The sequence below is a fragment of the Pseudophryne corroboree genome, chromosome 11 (assembly GCF_028390025.1).
Source record: "Pseudophryne corroboree isolate aPseCor3 chromosome 11, aPseCor3.hap2, whole genome shotgun sequence".
In the NCBI taxonomy this organism is placed as follows: domain Eukaryota; kingdom Metazoa; phylum Chordata; class Amphibia; order Anura; family Myobatrachidae; genus Pseudophryne; species Pseudophryne corroboree.
In genome coordinates, this window is record NC_086454.1 from 324,841,770 (window position 1) to 324,868,073 (window position 26,304).

The 26,304-nt window shown below is 46.7% G+C and overlaps 1 protein-coding gene across 6 annotated transcripts in view; it reads right to left on the bottom strand.

The window, feature by feature from the left end:
• Positions 1-10,895: 10,895 nt before the first annotated feature.
• USP10 (ubiquitin specific peptidase 10) overlaps positions 10,896-26,304 on the bottom strand; it is a 102,188-nt gene continuing 86,779 nt past the window's right edge. For all 6 annotated transcript variants that reach the window (XM_063945704.1, XM_063945701.1, XM_063945700.1 and 3 more), the window contains 4 exons: positions 21,209-21,374; positions 12,986-13,130; positions 12,473-12,538; positions 10,896-12,349 (listed from right to left, as the gene is read on the bottom strand). In XM_063945704.1, the coding sequence (XP_063801774.1) occupies positions 12,162-12,349; positions 12,473-12,538; positions 12,986-13,130; positions 21,209-21,374 (565 nt within the window). In that variant the 3' untranslated portion in view covers positions 10,896-12,161. The remainder of the gene's footprint in view (positions 12,350-12,472; positions 12,539-12,985; positions 13,131-21,208; positions 21,375-26,304) is intronic.

Genomic DNA, 26,304 nt, shown 5'->3' on the forward strand with positions numbered 1-26,304 from the left:
CCCTTTCATTGTGCAATATTTAACCACTAACAAAGGAATGCAGGTAATACTCCATATAATACAAATATTAAACCCCAGAAAGGCATGCAAGGGTTAAGGGGGCGTAGCCCCTTGCGACGGTGTGAAGAGCGCCCGTAGGGCGCGATGAAGCACCTAGTATATATATATATATATACATACACACACACACACTTTTGCCAGAAAACGAGGTTTATTGCTGCCCAGGGCGCCCCCCCTGCGCCCTGCACCCTTACAGTGTCTGCCTGTGTGTGCTGTGTGGGAGCAATGGCGCACAGCTTTAGTGCTGTGTGTTACCTCAGTGAAGATCTGAAGTCTTCTGCCGCCTCTGAAGTCTTCTTACTTCTCCTACTCACCCGGCTTCTATCTTCCGGCTCTGCGAGGACGGCGGCGGCGCAGCTCTGGGACGGACGGCGAGACCTGCGTACCGATCCCTCTGGAGCTAATGGTGTCCAGTAGCCTAAGAAGCAGAGCCTTGAAACTCTCAGAAGTAGGTCTGCTTCGCTCTCCTCAGTCCCACGATGCAGGGAGTCTATTGCCAGCAGGCTCCCTGAAAATAAAAAACCTAACAAAATACTTTCTTTCAGGAAACTCAGGAGAGCTCCCTGTAATGCACCCAGTCTCCTCTGGGCACAGTAGTAAACTGAGGTCTGGAGGAGGGGCATAGAGGGAGGAGCCAGTGCACACTCATACCTAAAGTCTTTCTTGAAGTGTCCATGTCTCCTGCGGAGCCCGTCTATCCCCATGGTCCTTACGGAGTCCCCAGCATCCTCTAGGACGTAAGAGAAATCTCACTTTGCATGTAATGAGTCTATATATTAGTTTCACCTTTTACGTTGAATTACTGAAATAAATTAACTTTTGCACGATATTCTAATTTTTTGAGTTTCACCTGTAACCCTTGCACATGTAAATGCATGACAAATAGAAAGACTTAGTCTGTTTTCACACCGAAGATGTGTCTGCTGTAATAGAATAAATGGTGACTGTTCAATTCACAGATATTGTAGCATGTTTGAGACTACATGCAGGGAGCTGAAAAAAATAAGAATTTACTCACCGGTAATTCTATTTCTCATAGTCCGTAGTGGATGCTGAGAACTCCGTAAGGACCATGGGGAATAGACGGGCTCCGCAGGAGACTGGGCACTCTAAGAAAGATTTAGGACTACCTGGTGTGCACTGGCTCCTCCCCCTATGACCCTCCTCCAAGCCTCAGTTAGGACACTGTGCCCGGAAGAGCTGACACAATAAGGAAGGATTTTGAATCCCAGGTAAGACTCATACCAGCCACACCAATCACACCATATAACTCGTGATAGGAACCCCGGTTAACAGTATGATAACAATGGAGCCTCTGAACAGATGGCTCGCCATAACAACCCGATTTTTGTAACAATAACTATGTACAAGTATTGCAGACAATCCGCACTTGGGATGGGCGCCCAGCATCCACTACAGACTACGAGAAATAGAATTACCGGTGAGTAAATTCTTATTTTCTCTAACGTCCTAGTGGATGCTGGGAACTCCGTAAGGACCATGGGGATTATACCAAAGCTCCCAAACGGGCGGGAGAGTGCGGATGACTCTGCAGCACCGAATGAGAGAACTCCAGGTCCTCCTCAGCCAGGGTATCAAATTTATAGAATTTTGCAAACGTGTTTGCCCCTGACCAAGTAGCAGCTCGGCAAAGTTGTAAAGCCGAGACCCCTCGGGCAGCCGCCCAAGATGAGCCCACCTTCCTTGTGGAATGGGCTTTCACATTTTTAGGCTGCGGTAGTCCCACCGTAGAATGCGCCAGCTGAATAGTGCTACAAATCCAGCGCGCGATAGACTGCTTAGAAGCAGGTGCACCCAGCTTGTTGGGTGCATATAGAACAAACAGCGAGTCAGTTTTCCGGACTCCAGCCGTCCTGGAAACATAAATTTTCAGGGCCCTGACTACGTCCAGAAACTTGGAGTCCTCCAAGTCCCTAGTAGCCGCAGGCACCACAATAGGTTGGTTCAAGTGAAAAGCTGACACCACCTTCAGGAGAAACTGAGGAAGAGTCCTCAACTCTGCCCTATTCATATGGAAAATCAGATAGGGGCTTTTACAGGACAAAGCCGCCAATTCTGACACCCGTCTGGCTGAAGCCAGAGCCAACAACATAACCACTTTCCACGTGAGATATTTTAAATCCACAGTCTTAAGTGGCTCAAACCAATGTGATTTTAGAAATTCCAAGACCACATTGAGATCCCAAGATGCCACTGGGGGCACAAAAGGAGGCTGAATATGCAGGACTCCCTTGACAAAAGTCTGAACTTCAGGCAGAGAAGCCAGTTCTTTCTGGAAGAAAATCGACAGGGCCGAGATCTGGACCTTAATGGACCCCAATTTGAGGCCCAAAGTCACACCTGCTTGCAGGAAGTGTAAGAAACGACCCAGTTGAAATTCCTCCGTTGGGGCCTTCTTGGCCTCACACCAAGCAACATATTTCCGCCAAATGCGGTGATAATGCTTTGCGGTGACATCCTTCCTGGCTTTGATCAGGGTAGGGATGACTTCCTCCGGAATACCTTTTTCCTTCAGGATCCGGCGTTCAACCGCCATGCCGTCAAACGCAGCCGCGGTAAGTCTTGGAACAGACAGGGTCCCTGCTGCAGCAGGTCTTGTCTGAGCGGCAGAGGCCAAGGGTCCTCTGCAAGCATCTCTCGAAGTTCCGGGTACCAAGTCCTTCTTGGCCAATCCGGAGCCACGAGAATAGTTCTCACTCGCCTTCTTATTATTCTCAGTACCTTGGGTATGAAGGGCAGAGGAGGAAACGCATAAACCGACTGGTACACCCACAGTGTCACTAGAGCGTCCACAGCGATCGCCTGAGGGTCCCTTGACCTGGCGCAATACCTTTTTAGCTTTTTGTTTAGGCGGGACGCCATCATGTCCACCTGTGGTTTTTCCCAACGGTTGACCAGCATTCGGAAAACTTCTGGATGAAGTCCCCATTCTCCCGGGTGGAGGTTGTGCCTGCTGAGGAAGTCTGCTTCCCAGTTGTCCACTCCCGGAATGAATACTGCTGTCAGTGCTAACACATGATTCTCTGCCCATCTGAGAATCCTTGTGGCTTCTGCCATTGCCCTCCTGCTTCTTGTGCCGCCCTGTCTGTTTACAGGGGCGACCGCCGTGATGTTGTCTGACTGGATCAGCACCGGCCGGTTCTGAAGCAGGGGTCTTGCTTGACTTAGGGCATTGTAAATGGCCCTTAGCTCCAGAATATTTATGTGAAGTGAAATCTCCTGATTTGACCATAGTCCTTGGAAATTTCTTCCCTGTGTGACTGCCCCCCAGCCCCGAAGGCTGACGTCCGTGGTCACCAGGACCCAGTCCTGTATTCCGAATCTGCGGCCCTCTAGTAGATGAGCCGTCTGCAGCCACCACAGCGGCGACACCCTGGTTCTTGCCGATAGGGTTATCCGCTGTTTTATCTGGATATGGGACCCGGACCATTTGTCCAACAGGTCCCACTGGAAAGTCCTTGCGTGGAACCTTCCGAATGGAATTGCCTCGTATGAAGCTACCATCTTTCCCAGGACTCGTGTGCATTGATGTACCGACACCTGTCCCGGTTTTAGGATGTCTCTGACTAGAGATGACAACTCCTCGGCTTTTTCCACTGGAAGAAACACTCTTTTCTGGTCTGTGTCCAGAATCATTCCCAGGAACAGAAGACGTGTCGTTGGGACCAGCTGTGACTTTGGAATATTGAAAATCCAGCCGTGCTGTTGTAGCACCTCCCGAGCAAGTGCTACCCCTACTATCAACTGTTCCTTGGACCTCGCCTTTATCAGGAGATCGTCCAAGTACGGGATAATTGAAACTCCTTTCTTGCGAAGGAGTATCATAATTTCGGCCATTACCTTGGTAAAGACCCTCGGTGCCGTGGATAACCCAAACGGCAGCGTCTGGAACTGATAGTGACAGTCCTGTACCACAAATCTGAGGTACTCCTGGTGAGGAGGGTAAATGGGGACATGTAGGTACGCATCCTTGATGTCCAGGGAGACCATGTAGTCCCCCTCCTCCAGGCTCGCAATAACCGCCCTGAGCGATTCCATCTTGAACTTGAACCTTTTGATATAAGTGTTTAAGGATTTTAAATTTAAGATGGGTCTCACCGAACAGTCCGGTTTCGGTACCACAAACATTGTGGAATAGTAACCCTTTCCTTGCTGAAGGAAGGGTACCTTGACAATCACTTGCTGTGAATACAGTTTTTGAATAGCCACCAACACTGCCTCCCTGGCAGAGGGAGTTGCCGGTAAGGCAGATTTTAGGAAACGGCGGGGGGGGGGTGAGACGTCTCGAATTCCAGTCTGTACCCCTGAAGTACTACTTGAAGGACCCAGGGATCCACCTGTGAGAGAGCCCACTGTGTGCTGAAATTTTTGAGACGGGCCCCCACCGTACCCAGGTCCGCCTGAGCAGCCCCAGCGTCATGCTGTGGACTTACCGGACGCAGGGGAGGACTTCTGCTCTTGGGAACTAGCTGTGTGTTGCAGCTTTTTTCCTCTACCTTTGCCTCTCGGCAGAAAGGATGAGCCTCTAGCCCTCTTGCTTTTCTGGGGCCGAAAGGACTGTACCTGATAATACGGTGCTTTCTTTTGCTGTGGGGCAGCCTGTGGCAAAAAGGTCGATTTCCCAGCAGTAGCTGTGGACACGAGGTCCGAAAGACCATCCCCAAACAGTTCCACCCCCTTATAGGGCAAAACCTCCATGTGCCGCTTTGAGTCGGCATCGCCAGCCCATTGCCGAGTCCATAACCCCCTTCTGGCGGCAATGGACATAGCGCTTATTCTTGATGCCAGCCGGCAAATATCCCTCTGTGCATCACGCATGTATAAGACTGCATCTTTTATATGCTCAATCGTCAGCAAAATATTGTCCCTATCCATGGTATCGATATTATCTGACAGGGCATCTGACCACGCAGCAGCAGCACTGCACATCCAAGCTGATGCAATCGCTGGTCGTAATATAATGCCCATGTGTGTGTAAATAGCTTTTAGGGTAGCCTCCTGCTTTCTATCAGCAGGTTCCTTCAGGGTGGCCGTATCCGGAGACGGTAGTGCCACCTTCTTTGATAAGCGTGTTATCTACCCTAGGGGGTGTTTCCCAACGTGACCTATCCTCTAACGGGAAAGGGTACGCTGCCAATAATCGTTTTGAAATTATCAATTTCTTATCAGGGGAAGTCCACGCTTCCTCACACACCTCATTTAATTCCTCAGATGCAGGAAAAACTACTGGTAGTTTTTTCTCACCAAACATAATACCCTTTTTTGTGGTACCTGGGGTATTATCAGAAATGCGTAAAACATTTTTCATTGCCTCAATCATGTAACAGGTGGACCTATTGGAGGGTACACTTGTATCATCATCGTCGACACTGGAGTCGGTATCCGTGTCGACGTCTGTATCTGTCACCTGAGTTAGCGGGCGTTTTAAAGCCCCTGATGACATTTGAGACGCTGGAACAGGCACAAGCTGTGTAGCCGGCTGTCCTATGTCGTCAAACCTTTTGTGTAAGGAGTTGACACTTTCACGCAATTCCTTCCATAAGTCCAGCCACACAGGTGTCGACCCCGCAGGGGGTGACATCACATTCACAGGCATTTGCTCCGCCTCCACATCATTTTCCTCCTCATACATGTCGAGACAGCAGTACCGACACACAGCAGACACACAGGGAATGCTCTTACAGAGGACAGGACCCCACAAAGCCCTTTGGGGAGACAGAGGGAGAGTATGCCAGAACACACCAGAGCGCTATATATCACAGGGATATCACCTATAGAAGTGTGTTTTCCCTTTATAGCTGCATAAATATAGTTATACTGCGCCTAATTTGTGGCCCCCCCCCCTCTCTTTTTTACCCTTTTCTGTAGTGCAGGACTGCAGGGGAGAGCCAGGGAGCTTCCTTCCAGCGAAGCTGTGAGGGAAAAATGGCGCCAGTGTGCTGAGGGAGATGGCTCCGCCCCTTTTTCGGTGGGCTTTCTCCCGCTAATGTAAAAGTTTTGGCAGGGGTTAAAAAGCACCTATATAGCCCCTGGGGCTATATATGGTGCCAGTTTGCCAGCCAAGGTGTTAGTATTGCTGCTCAGGGCGCCCCCCCCCTGCGCCCTGCACCCATCAGTGAACGCAGTGTGTGGTGTGCATGAGGAGCAATGGCGCACAGCTTCTGGCTCTGTAAGGGGGACGGCGGCGCGGCTCCGGGAACGGACGACGAGGTCGGGTCCTGTGTTCGATCCCTCTGGAGCTAATGGTGTCCAGTAGCCTAAGAAGCCCAAGCTACCACCACTTAGGTAGGTTCGCTTCTTCTCCCCTTAGTCCCTCGCTGCAGTGAGCCTGTTGCCAGCAGGTCTCACTGAAAATAAAAAATCTAAACTATACTTTCTTTCTAGGAGCTCAGGAGAGCCCCTAGTGTGCATCCAGCTCGGCCGGGCACAAGAATCTAACTGAGGCTTGGAGGAGGGTCATAGGGGGAGGAGCCAGTGCACACCAGGTAGTCCTAAATCTTTCTTAGAGTGCCCAGTCTCCTGCGGAGCCCGTCTATTCCCCATGGTCCTTACGGAGTTCCCAGCATCCACTAGGACGTTAGAGAAATAGACTGTAGCTGAAGATTCTGGTAGAACTGCAAAGAGCAGACATCACGCTAGTGATTAGGAGCTGTGCTAATTACAGCAGGGGTAATGGTGAGGAACACTTGCTGCAGTATGGAGAGCTATGCATCCAAACAATCTTCAGTAGCAGATATCAGAGAACTCTGCATACAATGGAAAGTAATACAATAGAAGCAGGTAACTCAGGAATAGGACAGCTTCTGACACAAGACCAGGTGGACAACTAGCAAAGAACAGGTGCCTGTGAATGGTTTATATAGGGCTAACTGTACTGGCACTAGATACTGAGGTCATGTGAGAAGTAAGTCTCTGTGACTGGCTGCAACAGTATCAGCTGACCTCAGGGAAGATGGCTGCACCCATGCAGAAGCAAAATCACTCTGAAGTTTAAATAAACAGGAACATCCCGAGATGAGCGCTGGGTGAGTTAAGAGGGTCTGAGAACTCAGTGTGACAATTTTTCATTGTACAACAGTACATTATACAGTATAATGAAACATTATAAACATCCCAAGTCACGGACTTATATTAAAGTACTGCATTGCTGCCATTATGTGGTCAATCCACTATCAGGAGAAGGCTGCTCAGCTTTCAGTAAAAGACAACGGTCAGCAAAGGCCGAGATTGCAGAAAGCTGTGGGTATGAAGAGGCTTGATGCATGGGTTTATGTAACTTTACCAAGTTTGCTAAAAACAGTAACAGTCACATGATCTATAATACTCTCCGCTGAATCCATATACAGTACTAATAAATCCTGGGTAGTTCTTTAAAGTGCTATACCACCTCCACGTGTACTAAGTAGGAGTCTTCATTTCGGTCTGTGGAAGAGGGAGACTGCTTGAGTCCAGGGCGGCACGTTGTGGTTAGCCTAGAGAACATCAGAACAGAAATGCAGCCACCATTACGAAAACCAACAGTAACCACTCACAGCAAAGTCCTCATGGAGGCAGATTGTGCTGAACGGACACTTCATAGCTTTCACAAACTCTGCAATTCTCCTTTATTATGCTGATTGTGCCAAAGAATTACTCAATATTCCGTAAAAATTACAGTAAGTGGAATTAACATTTTATGACCGTGGAGAATCCCCGGCAACACTCATTATGGTAACTGCGCAGAAGGAAAGGAAAACTAATGCAGCACAGCACACACAATTCGGGAATGAGCCAGAGCAGGAGACACTTCAGAAACAGAAATAAAGTTTTTCTATGAACCACAATGAAGTAAAGTGCTCAGATGGCAACAGCTGATTGGTATTAGTCTTTCCTGGGACCATTGTGCGCCAATAATGAGTCTTATCCACTGCCCATCTCATCTCTACTTAACAACTGATCAATTGCACACACTTTCTGGGTCTAAACTCATATTGTGACAGAGAGGGATAGTGGTGTCGTCTGCGCAGATTACAGGGTGTGGCTACATGGAGTATTTAGCCAGAGGTCCCTAATCACCATCATGACTGATGCAGAAACTTAGCTATGTCGTCACATTTACAGCAACAAACTGGGATGTTTTTTTAAGTTTGGACTTTGTGTCTCTTCTTCCGTGAGCCCAGCGAAGCCCAGTATAAAAGGGACTTTCCTCTGGCTATTTGCTGGATCGGCATATGTACAAGAAAGGCTGCACGCTGTCCTAACAGTGCAGCAGTAACCACCCACACAGATAGCAGCACTTACACCACTGGCCTGCATGAACTGCTGCCCCCTCCTGGCATTCACTGGTAACACCACCATATGGAATCCACCAGAGTTCTATTAGAGAGAGAGAGAGAGAGAGAGAGAGAGAGAGAGAGAGAGAGTGTGTATATGTGTATATATATATATATATATATATATATACACACATACATACATACATACATATACACAAGGTCCGGCACTCCAATGTGACACATCTAGTAGTTTCAGCACAGGTGCAGCATGTCAAGGATACTTGGTGCCCCTGTATGTGTGTAAGTGAATATATGGCTAAATATACACACATAGAGGTGAGCGGAGTTCTCAGGTCTGTTGAAGAGGCCCCTGGCCCAGCTGCTGTGGAAGGTAAATGTCCATTATTATTTTCCATTGTTCTTTTTGAAGGGCTTGGAGCCATGCATCCTCGATGGTATCCGTTTGATAGACAGTGTCTAGTTTAGGGGTGGGCAACGTGCGGCCCGAGGGCCGGATGCGGCCGGCGAACCGATTCTACCTGGCCCCGCTGTCTCACACCAGTGTGCAATGACAAGCGGCCCGACTGGCTGAGCCGCTAGTCATTGCGCTACAAAGCTCCCAGACGCGGCGCCGCAGAGGAAATCCCGGTCACGTCACAGGGTCTGCTGACCGGGATTTCCACTGTGACGTCACGCGCTGGGTGGCATGGGGGGCGGGGCCATGGTGGCAGTGGGCAGCAGCCGCAGCGACTCGGTGCGGCACAGTGGGCAGCGGGAATCTGGCAGCAGGCAGCGGATCATCTGGGCAACGGATCTGCCACTGTGTAAAAAATGTAAAGGGATCTGTGGATAACTTTAAAAGACTGCTTTATTGGTTCGGGGGGGGGGGGGAGGAGAGGGAGGGAGATTAGGGACTGCTATACGGGTTTAGGGGAGGGGGGTGAAGAGGTGTTGGGACTGCTATATGGGTCGGGGGAGGGTAGAGACTGCTATATGGGTTCGGAGGGGGGAGGGGGGGGAGCTAGTAACTGTGCCCAGGGAGAGGCAGGAGCTGTGAATACCAGCATTACACAGGATGCGGTTTGTTTTCAGCACTGTTTTTTATTTATTTATTATGTGTTTTTTTAGACATTTTGTATTTGCCTGTAAAAAAACTACGTATGTAATGTATATTGTGGTGTATGTTTTATATATATATATATATATATATATATATATATATATATATATATATATATATATATATACACACACACATATACACTATGTTTTTATAGTTATATACATAACTATGGGCCTAATTCAGACCTGATCGCTAGCAGGCAATTTTTGCACTGCTGCGATCAGGTAGTCGCCGCCTACAGGGGGAGGGGGTAATCGCTGTGCAGGGGTGTGATCACATCTGCAGAGAGCTGCACAAACAGAAGTTTGTGCAGTTTCTGCACAGCTCAGGACTTACTCTTCCAGTACGATGATTGGGACCGGAGCTGACGTCAGAAACCCTCCCTCCAAATGCCTGGTTCCTCCTTCATTTTTGCGGACACTCCTCTAAAACGGCCAATTGCCACCCACAAACGTCCTCTTCCTGTCAATCACTGTGCGATCGCTTTGTTCGTACCATCCCGTCACTGCCCGACGCTGCAGACCGACGCGCCTGCACATTGCGGTGCATGCGCAGTTCAGACCCGATTTTACAAGATATTTTGTGTGTGGCCCTCGACTATTCACTGGAAGTGTTAAGCGGCCCCCCAGCTGAAATAATTGCCCACCCCTGGTCTAGTTAGACAGTCAATAGATAGACACCATATGTTAGACATTAGGTCGACAGGGTCAAAAGGTCGACATGAAAAAGGTAGACAGTACAAAAGGTCGACAGGTCGACATGGTCAAAAAGTCGACATAAAAAAAGATAGACTTTTTTTATGCAACATGTTTTTGGACTATTTCATACCTTCTCTATCCATGTCGGCATAGAGTTGGTTATAAACCTTGTGGCGAGCGCAGCGAGCCACCGTGCCCGAATCGTGGCGAGCGCATGCCTTTCTACAATTGGGGGTCCCAGAAGACAAAACTATCCACACAAACCACAAAAATACAATAAAACATGGTGTCTACCTTTTTCATGTGGACCTTTTGACCCGTCAACCTAATGTCTGTCTAACATATGGTGTATATCTATTGACTGTCTAACTAGACACTATCTTTCATACCGGAACCATCCTCGATTTGGACAATCCATTCTGTACCCAGGCCCCTATATTGGGCACTAGATGCAATATGTCACCATATCGAGTGCCGTCCAGAAGGTGTCCCAAACGTGTACGTGTGTGTGTGTGTGTATATGTGTGTGTATATATATGTGTGTGTGTGTGTGTGTGTGTGTGTGTATATATGTGTATATATATATATATATATATATACATACATATACACACACACAAATACATAGTGTAACTTTTTAAAAGCCTCCTGTAATCGCACACTAATCTGTTATGCCTATGAAGATTAAATGCAGGATCATAATAAAAATACAATGCACATAGAAGATACAGAGGGACATTTGTTTAAACCAACTTTGTGACTTTATTGATGGGCGACGACTTTATACTCCTAGATATCACTAAACTGTGTACAATTAGGAACTGAACATTATAGGAGAGCGAGACAGCAAAATTAAACGAAGCAGACTGTCCAGAATAGCAATCGTCAAGGTTAGATAGTGTTCTCTCGGTGCCCGTAACCTGGTGTACTTAGATACATCATTGTCAGGTGTACGGAGTTAGAAGTTACAATCACTCATCTATACAGACTAACCTTCCAAAGTTTGATTTTTCTTCCTCGTCTGTGAATCTGTTTTAAAGCCTTTCGGTTGCTGGAGAGGGCAAAACAATTGTCGCGCTTGTCCAGCAAGAAAGGAGTTAAAATCTAATACCTCGCAATCACTCTGAGGCACCCAGCAACATTGAAAAAGCCTTCGGTAATTTTTTTAGATTTTTTTTTTGCATTTTAAATATATTTTTTTTCCATTTTTTTTGTTATTTTTTTTTATTGGTTTACGCGTGAAACCAGACAAAATTTGCAGCCTGTTATTTATTGTTGATTCAGTGACCTGAAAAGCAGAGTGTGGCCGAGGTGCTAGGAATGGGGGTGATGGCTTACAGAAAGGGACTGAAGTATTTTTTTTTTTTTTATATACTGTAATTGTTTTCACATGTAAATATGTAATGCTGGTGCGTTGAGTCTTTGGCGAAGCGCGTGGGTGGCCTCAGAGGCGACGCAGCCACTTCTAGCCTAGACACTAAAAAAATAATAAAAATCTATTCTGAGTATTGATAAGAACCCTCCCTCGCCTGTTTCACCTTTACAAATCCCTCTGAAGGCTTATCCTAAAATCCCCTCGCTTCCAAAGAGCGGTGCTAACATTTCAGCAATACAATAAACACCTCGCTAGGATGATTATGCGGCTTAAATCGTTATCATCTCCGCGAGTCACATGGTATGCTTCAAATGTCTGCATCCAATAGAAGGGAACAGCATTCACTGCTGACATTGCCCCATTTACCCAGTGGCTCTCGTAGGGGCTGCAGCAAAGTTAAATTGTTTACACATTTCTTTCTAATGAAATCTAAAAAACAAAAACAAAAAAATCAAAAAGGGAAGAGAAAAAAAATTGTAGAGACAATGGGGAGGAAAGTGGAAGGATTCACTCGAAAAAGAGTAGGGATCAAAAGGAAGAAGGGGGGAGGGGGGGGGGGGAAGAAGGTGATTTGTGTCCTATGAAGCAGGAATCTTTTGCGCGCGAGCACACACAGCATGTAGCGCGGTTCACAGCAGATCTACGCGGCGGTAATACAAGAGGTATGCCGTGCGCTCTACAGTCTGTTTCACCACTTGATACTGATTTATCACTTTCACATTCTGGTCATCGATGCGTAACCAGCCATTAAGACCAATCTGGAAGACGTCTGTAGTGTAATGGCCGCCGGTGGCGCTGTTTCCATGGTGATAGACAACTGTGGGGAGATAGCAATAAATAAATTAGGAAAAACAAAAAAAACAAAAAACCACCAAGATGATGTGGTACGATAAGAAAACACAGAAACAGTGACTGGAGACGGGAAAACAGAAATATTTACCTGCAAAGAGTCGGTAGGTTCTTTGGGGCTTAAAAATCTTACTTTTCACCCCGGGAGAGAGCAAATCTGCAGAGGAAGAAAATACTGAGCGTTACACGACAATTATTCCGATGTTCGATAAGTAAACCAGAATCTTAACCTAAAGTACATCCACTGGTTGTATCGCAGAATCGCCAATCTACGGGCTGAAGCAATATTAACGAGTGCAGCCTATCAGTTCCCTGGTAACCAGTGATGTCGCCGACGCGTTTTGATCAGAGGCTGAACACTGCAACAGTGTCATGTGTTCGGTGACCATATAAAACCTTACCAAATGGTATAAACAATACCTGTTCAGTCTGTGCTATGAAAGTTCAGAGTCTCTACATTGAAAAGGGGATCGGCGATCCCTTTAAAGTCCCAGGTATGGTCAAACATAGGATGCCATGCTTGTATGTTTTACACCCAGCTCTGTAATAACCTTCTGTGCTCATCAATAGAGTGTGGATCTCTAATCTGGTTTCCTCCCCTTACCTTTACTGATCTCCAAATCCACCGGGTAATCCACATTTTTCACCAGCTTCTGGCAGCCGCCTGTCTTTTCAAACACAAAGCGCTTGAGGTGCAGCACGAGAACTGGGGGCAGCTCCTCCAGTGTCACCCTCCGGCTGATCTCCACCTGGAAGAGGGGAGAATATTATTCAGCAGTCCTTAGTGTGATCAGGACAGAACAATCCCAATTACGGATAACTAGCAGCACAGCCAAGTTCTGTGGAGACAGCACAACAAGCACAAGCCCTTCTCAGAGGAGGAAACACCGGAGACTGTGTTCTTCAAAGCCCTGTCTTTAATGAGGCAAGTGAGATGCAGGGAAGCTAGCCTGAAAACAAGTAGATTCCTAATGTTCTTATATACACCAGAAAACACCCCCCAAAATACTTGGCCCATTAACCTGTTCATATACATCCCTATAGTCGCGCAGGTGAAAACTGCTATGACTCTCTGGCCTTTATCCGGATAAAGGAACATTGCAGGGTCTCAGGAATGTTTAAGTGGTCATGCTATATTCTAAGCTGATATGTTGGTTTGGGTAAAGTAAATCTCACTGCACTGCAAAAGACCAGATCTGTTACTTTCTCCGATCAATTGTCTTAAGGTGGGTACACACTGGCCGATATATATCGGCCATTCAATAGAACGGCCGATACATCGCGGGTCCGTCGGCCAGTGTGTACGGACGATATGTCTGAACTCGTTCACAGACATATCGCGTCGGCCCTGAAGAACAGCTGCCGGCCAATATATCTACCGATATATTGGCGCATCGCTGAGTGTGTACGGGCGACCAGCCGGCCTGTACACATGCTGCGGCAGCCGGCGGTGATTGACACACGCCCGCCCAGTGCATGACGTCAGTCCCAGATGGATCGGGCAGTGTGTATGCACAGCACACTGCCTGATCCGTCCATAGATGTATCTGCAGATCAGTTGATCTGCAGATATCTATCTATTTAGAGGTAGACTCAACACTATCTTATCACGCAGATCAGCTAATACCTTGCAGAAGCTTCAACAGAAATAGCATGACAAAGCGGACTCTGCCTTAGCGAGTGAGCTTAGGCAGAAGAGGGCGTCTGGTCTTATAAATAAAAATTAAACTGCAAAGGACTGGGACAAATCACTTTCGATCCCGAGCAGATAGTCTTAGAATTCCAAACCTATTACAAGAATCTGTGCAACTTATCTAGCTCTTTTCCCCAACGGGATCCTCTCAGGAGGTACCTTCCCTATCTGACTTTTTTTCCAGCAATTTGCTCCCCCGTCTTAGTGACCAACAGTTGCTGGATGTGAATGCAGAGAGTACGGAAGAAGAGATCGTTGCTACTATGGGGGGACCCAAAACCTCTGTAGCCCCAGGCCCTGACGGATTTACGCCTCAATACTACAAGAAATTCGCTACTGTTCATGCTCCGTTCCTTGAAGTCTTTTTTAATGATCTGTTAGATGGCGCATATTTTGACCCTCTGACCTCTTTGGCCAACATATGATACCAAAACTGGGTCATGACCTAGACTCAGTTACTAATTATAGGCCCATCTCCCTATTAAATGTAGACATTAAAATCTATGCAAAACCCTTTGCAAATAGACTAGACCTCTTACTTCCCATGCTGGTCCATCCAGACCAAGTTGGTTTTATACCTGGACATCAAGCGTTTAATAATACACAACGAACAATTGATTTGATCCATGCAATTTATAAACAGAAATCGTCGGCCTTGGTAATGGGGTTGGACGATGAAAAGGCGTTCGACCGAATTTAATGACCTTTTGTGTTTCATACCCTTCAATCTGTAGGCCTACAGTGCATTCGGAAAGTATTCACAGCGCTTCACTTTTTCCACATTTTGTTATGTTAGTCTTATTCCAAAATGAAATACATTTTTCCCCTCAAAATTCTACACACAACAACAACGTGAAAAAAGTCTTCTTTTGCTAATTTATTAAAAATAAAAATATAAGAAATCACAGGTACATAAGTATTCACAGCCTTTGCTCAGTACTAAGTTGATGCACCTTTGGCAACAATTACAGCCTCAAGTCTTTTTGAATATGATGCCACAAGCTTGGCACACCTATCTTTGAGCAGTGTCGCCCATTCCTCTTTGCAGCACTGCTCAAGCACAATCAGGTTGGATGGGAAGCGTCGGAGCACAGCTATTTTCAGATCTCTGCAGAGATGCTCAATCGGATTCAAGTCTGGGCTCTGGCTGGGCCACTCAAGGACATTCACAGGGATGGCGGGCATTAGGTCGACATACATTGGGTTGACCACGTTTGGTCGACATGCATTAGGTCGACATGATCACTAGGTCGACATGGAAAAACAGCAACATGAGTTTTTCAAAATTCTTATTTTCATTTTTTGACCTTTTTCATACTTAACGCTCCATGTGGACTACAATTGGAAACGGTTGCCCGAAGAAAGCCCGGACACTAATTGGGGCCTCCAGTCACTTTACGAAGAACACGACACCAAAAAAAGTTTAAAAAAAACGCACGTCGACCTAATGACCATGTTGACCCAATGAACCACACCCCATTCACAGAGTTGTCCTGAAGCCACTCCTTTGTTATCGTGGCTGTGTGCTTAAGGTCGTTGTCCTGCTGAAAGATGAACAGTCGCCCTAGTCTGAGGTCAAGAGCGCTCTGGGAGCAGGTTTTCATCCAGGATGTCTCTGTACATTGCCGCATTCATCTTTCCCTCTATCCTGACTAGTCTCCCAGTTCCTGCCGCTAAAAGAACATCTCCACAGCATGATACTGCCACCACCATGCTTCACTGTAGGGATGGTATTGGCCTGGTGAGGAGTGGTGCCTGGTTTCCTACAAACATGACGCCTGGCATTCGCGCCAAAGAGTTCAATCTTTGTCTCATCAGACCAGAGAATTTGGTTTCTCATCATCTGAGAGTCCTTCAGGTGCATTTTGCAAACTCCAGTCGGGCTACCATGTGCTTCTAGCCTATCTTCACTTTAGTTTTGCCCTGGGGTCACTCAGATGCTTCATTTTGGGGTGTCCCACGCCCTAGATATCTACACCCCCCCCCCCCCCCCAAAAATGTTAGGGACTTGCCAGACTAATGAGGCCACCTGGACGCAGTGGGCAAGCCGTTACTTATGGCCATAACTATGCGAAGAACCTTGCTCAAAATGCAGAATTTTATTACAATGATTATTATTAATACATTGATCGTGTTTGAATTGTGCACCTGCAACCTTGTCTTTGCATGCAGTACTACTGAAAGGTCTCCGCAGGGTCACACCTCTCATTACCGGTGTTCACCCCAGGACCCCTTCCCTGTACACACTACATACAGGCCTGATTGGTGGATTGCTGCAGAGATGGTTGTCCTTCTAGAAGTTTCTCCTCTCTCCACAGAGGAATGCTGTAGCTCTGACAGAGACCATCGGGTTTTTGGTCACCTCCCTGGCTAGGGCTCTTCTCACCCGATCGCTCAGTTTAGACGGCCGGCCAGCTCTAGGAAGAGTCTTGGTGGTTCCGAACTTCTTCCATTTACGGATGATGGAGGCCACCGTGCTCATTGGACCTTCAAAGCAACAGATCTTTTTCTGTACCCTTCCCCAAATTTGTGCCTCAAGACAATCTTGTCTCGGAGATCTACAATTCCTTTGACTTCATGCTTGGTTTGTGCTCACACATGCACTGTCAAGTGTGGAACCTTCTATAGACAGGTGTGTGCCTTTCCAAATCATGTCCAATCAACTGAATTTACCACAGGTGGACTCCAATTAAGATGTAGGAACATCTAAAGGATGATCAGTGGAAATAGGAAGCACCTGAGCTCAATTTTGAGATTCATGGCCAAGGCTGTGAATACTTATGTACATGTGATTTCTTAGTTTTTTATTTTTAATAAATTTGAAAAAAATCTCAAAACATTTTTCACACTGTCATTATGCGGTATTGTGTGTAGAAGTTTGAGGACAAAAATTAATTTATTCCATTTTGAAATAAGGCTGCAACATAACAAAATGTGGAAAAAGTGAAGCGCTGTGAAAACTTTCTGGTTGCACTGTATATGGTCTCTTCCATCAGGGAGTCACCGCTCTTTATAGTACTCCCAGAGCTACTGTATTGGCCAACGGGGTTGTGTCTGCCCCATTCCCAATCACCAATGGGACCCGCCAAGGTTGTCCGCTATTCACTTATTTTCGCTCTGACAATAGAGCCTCTTGATGCGCAAACACGTGTCAACCCAGACATAAAAGGTATTAAGATCGGGTCCACTGAACACAAAAAAGCGGACGACGTCCTACTTACGACATCTGAGCAAACCCACTCCCTTCCACATCTCTTTCATGAGACAGAGGAATATGGTGCACTCTCTGGCTACAAAATGAATACACCAAAAATGGAGGTCCTTCACTTCTATATTCCACAAAATGTTAAGGAGACCCTAGAACGATCTTAATTTTCGATGGAATGAGCGCCAGTTAACATATTTAGGAATTTCCATTACCAAGAACTACCGGGCAGCTTTTTCAGGCTAACTACCCGGAACTATTAGCAATTCCAGAAAGATCTTGGGAGACTGTGGGAGCTATCATCCCATGGATCAGCCGTAATAATGCCGTTAAAATCACTCTGTTACCAAGATTTATTTCAAACACTGCCAATTCGGGTGCCCCTCTGCGTCTTTAAGCAACTTCAAAATATCACAACAAACTTAGTTTGGTCCAAAAAAAATGCCTAGAGTGAGTCGTGCAGTGATACAGAGACACTTCTAGTGGTGGTGTAGGGGTTCCAAATTTTAAAGCTTATGATCTCGCTGCTAGATTTTTTAATGACATCACGCATAATTTGTGTTTTCCCACGTTTGCGGATATATAGACCAAATGTTCTATTCCTCATCCTCTCCCCCCACCCCCCCAATATTTATAAATTCTGCATTTTCATTCTTCGTTAGCATCACAACTTGGTCTTAGACCTCTTAGCACTGTGGAAGGCCTAGCTATATGCATTACTGTTGTCCTCATCTCCAGAACATAAAGATTCTCATGAAAGGGCTTGGGAGACTGACCAGGGGGAAACCATAGATGACGACTGGACCAATATTCATTCTAACATTGCCTCAAGTTCTATTTGTGTTCGAATATTAGAAAATGCTTACAAATAACTTTATAGATGGTACTGTCCCTACTAAACTTAATAAAATGTACCCCGAGTTCTCTCCTCTGTGTTGGCGACACGACCGATGGAACATTCCTACATATCTGGTGGAATTGTTCGAAATGAATCCCCTCATGGAAGGAAATTGGGACCTTGGCTAGCTCCATTTTAGATATTCAAATCAGTTTCAACCCTAAACACTTTCTCCTCCTGATGTGTATTCCTGGGACATCCCTTCACCAGAATCAATTATTTACTCATAGTCCTGGCGGCTAGATGCGTCATGGCTTCGCATTGGAAGACAACGGAGGCAAACATACTGGGTGAAATTGTAGCTAAATTATGGCATATACACTCCATGGAATATATCACCTGCATACTGAGGGGCTCTTCTAAAAAATGTATTAAGGCATGGGAAACATAGGCCTCTCACTTCCAGTCCAGTCCCCCCGACACATTTAAATGATCACAGTTGGTTCAGTCATTTAACACTTAGAACCAGTTAGTAGTCCATTTAGCTGCTTTTTATGGACCTTCCTAGTCGGGTTATATCCCCCCCCCCCCATCCTCTTCTACTGTTCTTTCTTATTTCCTAATATACCTCTCATCCTCTACTTACAAGAAAACTAGATGAGACTTTGCAACTGTTTAATTCAATTGGTTTTCAGGGCTACGCACTGAGCATTTTCGACATTTAAATGTGCTGGTTTGCCTGTCTAGGTTATATTCTTGAAGATATTTTTGGACCCCTGCGTAGGTCATTTCTGTAAGTCCTCTCCTCTTATTAATAAAATATGTTTAAAAAAAAAGAAAGAAGAAAATCAAAATCGGTATTCCGGCTCATGAGAGCCAATTAAAAGGATTTGCCTTGCCCAACACGATCACAATCTTGTAATAGCGAGATTAGTAAAGAGAAACGTCACAGAATTATTCTCCGGTGGCGGTGAGGATACTCAGCAGATGTAGCGTTAACTACGACATACTTGGCTGCCGCATATTGCAGCGGGAATTAGGGTCTGTTAAGTAAAATGTATGAAGCAGTGATAAGAGTGGAGAAAGTGAGCCATTTATCATTTTATAGTATGCAAATTATAAATGTTACTCCAATGCTGATTGGTTGCCATGGGCAACTTCTCCACTGGCTCACTTCTCCACACTTATCACTGCTTTATACATTTACCCCTGTGTACCAACCAGCTCCTGACATTTTTCAAACACACACTGTAACATGTGTGTTTAGGAGCAGATTCGCTGGTACTCTAAGGCTTAGTACATAAACCCATTAATTATCAAAGTATTCTTAAGAGGCACGGTGGCCAGGTAGAGTCATATGGCGGCCACCCAAAATAAAGCAGGAGTCGAAGGCCAGAGAATGGTGCGTACACACGGTGAGATATTTTCTTACAATTTTGACTATATAGTCGAGAAAGTAAGAAAAGTTAGTGCAGATCGCAAGGTGAAAGTCACCTTGCGATCGTGATTCGATGCGCGGCATCGCAAGAATAGATAGACTGTGCAGGCAAGTCAATTTTGACTATCTCTGTAGAGGAGATAGTCAAAATTGACACTTAGCCAAAATCGCACATAGTCAGTATCGCAAGCACATACTGAGTGTGCTTGCGATGCAGACTATGTCCCGATCTAGCCCCTGACGCATAGTGAGAATCGGGCATAGCCCGAATCTCACTGTGTGTATGGGCCTTTACACAATAGATAAAATATTTGTAGTTACTGTTCTACAAACATGACTTCACGCTTTAACTTGGGTCAAGGAGCACAGGGGTCTATGGGGGACATTTACTAAGCAGTGATAACAGCGGAGAAGTGATCCAGTGGAAAAGTTGCCCCATCAAACCAATCAGCAGCTCTGTATAATTTTTATAGTATGCAAATTATAAATGTTACTTCAGTGCCGATTGGTTGCCATGGGCAACTTCTCTACTCTTATCACTGCTTAGTAAAATGTCCCCCTATAGCTCCTATAATACATGGAGCCCACACTCTGGTAATGAGATACGATGTTCAGAGGCACAAGGCTGTGCGCAGAAGGACATATGCTGACATCTATAGAACGACGCTGGTAAGTAGTAACCGGATGCACTGCCAGCCAGTAGCCCACATAACTGCAGCTGAAGCAGCTCGCTTATCTTTGTTATGAATACAGCAGCTACCGATCATTAGCAAGCTAGCGTAACGCCGACACATCATCCGAAACACGCTGGAACAGGACACAACGTTTGTTTACAGAAACAGGAACTTTCTGAGCATGAAAACTCCTTGGAACTGAAATTCCAGAAATTATTGTGTTCCTGTTGCTCATCCCCATATCAGCTTATAATATGACACATTCGCTGTGAAACAGGGCAGAACCGGATTTGTTTCTTGCTGGTGACAGGGAACACGGTGATGGATAATGTACATTACAATGCCTAATCTACAAAGTCCTTTAGCAAAAGAACCAGTACGTTAATTTACTAAGTGTCCCGGGGAAAAGGAGGCCTTGACCTGTGCTACTTGGAAAATTCCCCTTAGAAAGCGAAATGAGAGTGGGTTATGCTAGGCTTCGTCCCGTCTAGGGCTAATTATCATGCATGAATTTTATTTCCAGCCCAGACATCAAAATAAAAACCAGACGGAGCCACTAGAACATAAACTGAACACCCATTTCTCCTAAACCCTTAATTGAACAGTGGTCTTTCTGTGAATACCAAAAATGACAGGTTAGCAACCAAAACCTTACATGCTAAAATCACAAGTAGCTTGGCGTTGAAGGCGACTCCCACATCAGCAGCAACCTTCAAACAGCTGGGGAACAAACCTCGGTGAAAAGCTATGTGCCATTTAACCCATGCACTGCCTAAGTTTTGTAGCAGCGCACTTTAGAGCAATGCTGGTTAGCCAGGAATGGGTCCACCCCCCGCTACGTCTAACAAGAGCATGGGGAGTAAATACAGACAGGTTCCGATAGGACCTAACAGTGAGATGATGAAACAATTTGCTGAGAAGAGGTGCAGAGGCCTGCGCTGTAGATGTGAGGAGGGAAGGGAAGGGGAAGACAACAAACCTCTTGTTTGGTTTTGGTGGTGTATCCCTGTACAGACTCCCTGGCCACCAGAATCTCCAATGCGTCTTGGACAGTGCGGATCTTTTCAGACTGAATGTCCAGCTGCAAGGTGAAAAATGGCTGCAGTGTGGCGGACTCCTTCGAGCTCTGCTGGTACACGACGGACCTGCAAGAGAAAGAGGGCGGTTTCAGGCCGGTGGGAAGGAGGGGTCACTTTCACGATGGTGTAGCTGCGGGGTATTTAGTTCCAACCCTGAGGCTGTGCTGGAACATCTCACGTAGTCTTACATTCACTTGTGTTGCTGTAGAACTAGATTTTCAACATTTTGGTTATTGTTATAGGATGTAGTTATAGGCCCACCAGAAAATCTGGTAGGCGCACTTTAATACGGATGGTCCAAAAAAGAACAAGCGTACAACATTTCTTCATTTCAGCACTGTATGCAGTGATCAGGAGCCCTGACCGTCAGTATATCACTGGGAGTGGTGTGCAAGTATATAAGCAAGCTGTATGTAGCAGGGAGGCTTTATAGATGCAACTTCTAATGCGCTATTATAGGAGGACAAAATGCAGGATGCTGCCTGCACTTCTTACATGGTCTTTGGACTTGATTCAATTCAGAGCAAATTGAATAGCGCCGGGAAGGAGCTCCAGGAGCTATTCTATTGAGCGTGATGTAGTGAGGACAGGAGGCTTTCTTCTCACACCCCTCCTGAGGTGCAAGCAGAAATACAACAAAACTACAGGTGTGCTGCTGTTTTCTGCCCTTAGCGTGGCGGAAACAGCATCGCTAGGCACTCAAGTCGGAAAATGATGGTTCCTGCGACTATACACCATGCTGAAGGTGCGAGAACTGGCATTCTCCAACATAACAGCGCGCTGAATGGAGATCTTTTCCGGAGCTATTCAATTTGCGCTGATTTGAATAGAGCCCTTTGTTTGAACACAGATGAGTCTTTAGGCATAAGTTAATAACCTGCACCAAGATTTCGTTAGTGATATCCCAGTAGTTATGGCAAATTATCTACTGCACATAGAAACAAACTCTGTATAGGACAGATTACGCCCTAGAAATTAAGGCGGTACATGGTGCGTGCGTGTATGTGTGTGTCTCACGTGGCCTAGATATTTGGACATTGTCTGTAATATATATGGCATTGTATGCAGACTTCCAACGAGCTCAAACTTTGAGAAACTTTATAAAGGCACAATTGGTGGATGCATTAAACTCTCCAGGCGTGAGCCAGAAGTACAGGCAATTGCAGGGAAAATATAGGATTTTAATTACCTACCGGTAAATCCTTTTCTCATAGTCCATAAGGCATATTGGGGAATCTAGTACAATGGGGTGTAGATGGGGTCCAAAGGAGCCAGTGCACATTAAATTTCTTCAACTGTGTGTGCTGGCTCCTCCCCTCTATGCCCCCCCCCCCCCCTTAGGCAGTTATAGGTAAAAACGTGCGGAGGAGAAAGGACATATATGAGAGAAAGAAATATGATAACGAAGAGTAGTGAGATTTACATACCAGCACACCACTAACATATAACAACCAGCAACGGCTGGTAACAACAACAGCTGAACACGTAACCATATAACAAGAATCTGCAGAAAAGTCCATGCACTGAGGCGGACGCCCAATATCCCTTATGGACTACGAGAAAAGGATATACCGGTAGGTAATTAAAATCCTATTTTCTCTAGCATCCATAAGGGATATTGGGGAATCTAGTAAGATGGGGACGTCCCAAAGCTTCCAGAACGGGCGGGGACTTCTGCGGTGATGCATAAGTCTCTGCATGTTCCCGCCCAAAAACTGGGTATCCTCTTTGGTAAGGGTATCAAACTGGTAGAACTTCACAAAGGTGTTCTTCCCCGACCAGTTAGCAGCTCGGCATAGTTGCAAGGCCGAGACTCCTCGGGCAGCCGCCCAGGAAGAACCCACTGATCTTGTAGAGTGGGCCTTCAGAGACTTAGGAACAGGTAAGGCTGCCGACACATAGGCCTGTTGGATAGTAAGCCTAATCCAACGAGCAATGGACTGCTTTGAAGCAGGACAACCTTTTTTCTGTGCATCACAGAGCAGGAACAAAGAATCCATCTTTCTGATCCGAGCTGTTCTCTTGACATAGATTTTCAAGGCTCACACAGCATCCAATGCCACCAGAGGAGCAGAAAAGCCAGAACTGGACGGAATCACAATAGGCTGATTCAAGCGAAACGCAGAGACAACTTTCGGCAGGAACTGCTGCCTAGTGAGGAGCTCCGCTCTGTCCTTGTAAAAGACCAAGTAGAGACTATTACACGACAAGGCCCCCAGTTCTGAGACACTTCGAGCAGAAGCCAGGGCCAGTAACATCACAGTCTTCCACGCGAGGTACTGGTCTTCTACCGTCAAAGGTTCAAACCAGGAGGACTGTAGAAATTCCAACACTACATAAATCCCAGGGTGCCGTAGGCGGCACAAAATGAGGTTGTATGTGGGATACCCCTTGCAACTTTGAACTTCTGGCAACACTGCCAATTTCTTCTAGAAGAAAATGGAGAGGGCTGAAATCTGGACCTTAATGGAACCCAGACGTAAGCCCTTATCCACACCAGCCTGCAGGAAACGTAAGAAACGTCCCAAGTGAAATACGTGCGTTCCTCGCACCAAGAGACATATCTCCTCCAGATATGATGATAGTGTTTTGACGTCACAGGTTTCCTGGCCTGAACCATGGTAGCAATAACCTTCCTGGAAAGGCCCTTGTGAGCTAGGATGTTCCGCTCAACCTCCATGCCGTCAAACGAAGTTGCTGTAGCTCCATAGATGAACGGTCCTTGTTGAAAAAGATCGCTTCTTAGTGGTAGAGACCAAGAGTCTTCGACGGACATGTCCAGAAGATCCGCCTACCACAACCTCGGAGACAAATCCGGGGCAATCAGAATTGCCTGGACACTTTGATTCCTGATTCACTTTATCACCCTTGGGAGCAATGGATTCGGAGGAAACCGGTAGATCAGCGGGTAAGGCCAAGGCGACGCCAGTAAATCCACTGCCCTCGCCCGAGGGTCCGTGAGCAATACCAGGGAATTTTCTTGTTGAGACGAAAAGCCATCATGTCTATTTGTGGGCAACCACACTGGTCGATGATTTGCTGAAACACCAGATGGTGGAGCCCCCACTCCCCCGGGTGGAGATCGTGACGACTCAGGAAGTCCGTCTCCCAGTTGTCCACACCCAGAATGAAGATTGCAGACATTGCTCTTGCATTTCTTTCCGCCCAGAGGAGTATCTTAGACACCTCTCGCATGCAGGCTCTGCTTTTTGTCCCTGTCAATTGATATACACCGTCGTGGCGTTGTCCAACTGTACCTGGATCGCGTGATCCTTGAGCAGAGGAGAGGCATGAAGCAGGACATTTTAGATCTCCCGAAGTTCCAGAATGTTGATCGGAAGGAGGGCCTCCTGGGCTGACCACCTGCCCTGGAACTGCTCCCCATCCCCGTAGACTTGCAACAGTCGTGAGGAGGGTCCAATCATGAATCCCGAAACTCCGGCCTTCCAGGAGATTGGAGGACTGTAGCCACCACAGGAGGGAAATCCTGGCCTGAGGCAACAGTCGAATCATCCAGTGCATCTGTAGATGCGATGCGGACCACTTGCTCAGGAGATCCAACTGAAATGTTCTGGCATGGAACCTCCCATACTGGATCGCCTTGTATGAGGCAGCCCTATTTCCCAACAATCGTATGCAAAGATGGACGGACACTGGAGTAGGTCGGAGCACCGTGCGGACCATCTCCTGAAGTATTTTCACCTTGTTTTCTGGTAGAAACACCTTTTGGGCCACAGTATCCAGCAACAACCCCAGGAACAGGAGTCTCCAAGTTGGCTCCAGGTGGGACTTCTGTAAGTTGAGGTTCCACCCATGGTCTGACAGAAGATGGATAGCGTGGTCGATATTCAGCAACAAAAGCTCCTTGGATCGTGCTTTTATCAGAAGATCGTCCAGATAAGGGACAACATTGAGTCCCCGGACTCGGAGTTGGAACATCATCTCCGCAATCACCTTAGTGAATACCCTCGGGGCTGTGGACAGGCCGAAGGGCAGTGCCTGGAATTGGAAGTGATTGTCCAGAAGGGCAAACCGCAAGCACGCCAGACGAGGCGGCCAAATTGGAATATGAAGGTAAGCTTCCTTGATGTCCAAGGACACCATAAATTCCTGTTCTTCCAGGCCCGCAATCACTGCTCACAGGTATTCCATCTTGAACACCTTCAAATAAGGATTCAAGGATTTTATAGATTCAAGATGGGTCTGACCGAAGCGTCCGGTTTCGGCACCAAACAGATTTGGGTAAAACCCCTATTTGTACTGGAACAATGACGTGGGACTGGACCAACTTTCAGATGGCCTGTTGCAACGTAACTTGCATATCCTCCAAAGCTTGTAAGCTTGATTTGAAAAATCGTTGGGGAGGAGTACTGTCGAACTCCAGCTTGTAGCCCCGAGAAATGAGATCTCTGACCCAGGTATCCTGGCAGGAAGCCTCCCAGAAACGGCTGAAGTGACGCAGTCGAGCTCCCACCTCGAGATCCCCTCGGGGTGGGTGGGCACCGTCATGCTGAGGCCTTAGAGGACGCAGAACCGGTGGACTGTTCCTGAGAGCTGGTGCTTGCAGGTTTTTTGGACTTACCTCTGGCCTTAGATCGAAATCTGTGAGACCGAAAGGACTGTACAGACATCCCCCGATAGGAGAGTCTCGTCCGCGGGGCCCCAGAGGGGAGAAACGTTGATTTCCCAGCCGTAACTTTGGAAATCCAGGTATCCAATTCAACCCCAAAGAGCCACTCCTGAAAAAAAAAAAAAAAAAAGGGGGGGGGGGGGGGGGGGGGGGATTCCACGTCCGCTATCCACTGACACAACCACAAGGCCCTGCGTGCCATCACTGCCATGGCAGATGTCCGAACATTAATGTACCCCATCTCCTTGAGTGAATCACAGAGGACATGTGTAGTGTCCTGAATGTGTTTTAGGAGGGTTACCATAGTAACTAAGGGCGTGTCCCCAGAGAGGACCCCCTGAATTTGAGTGGCCCAGGAATGAATGG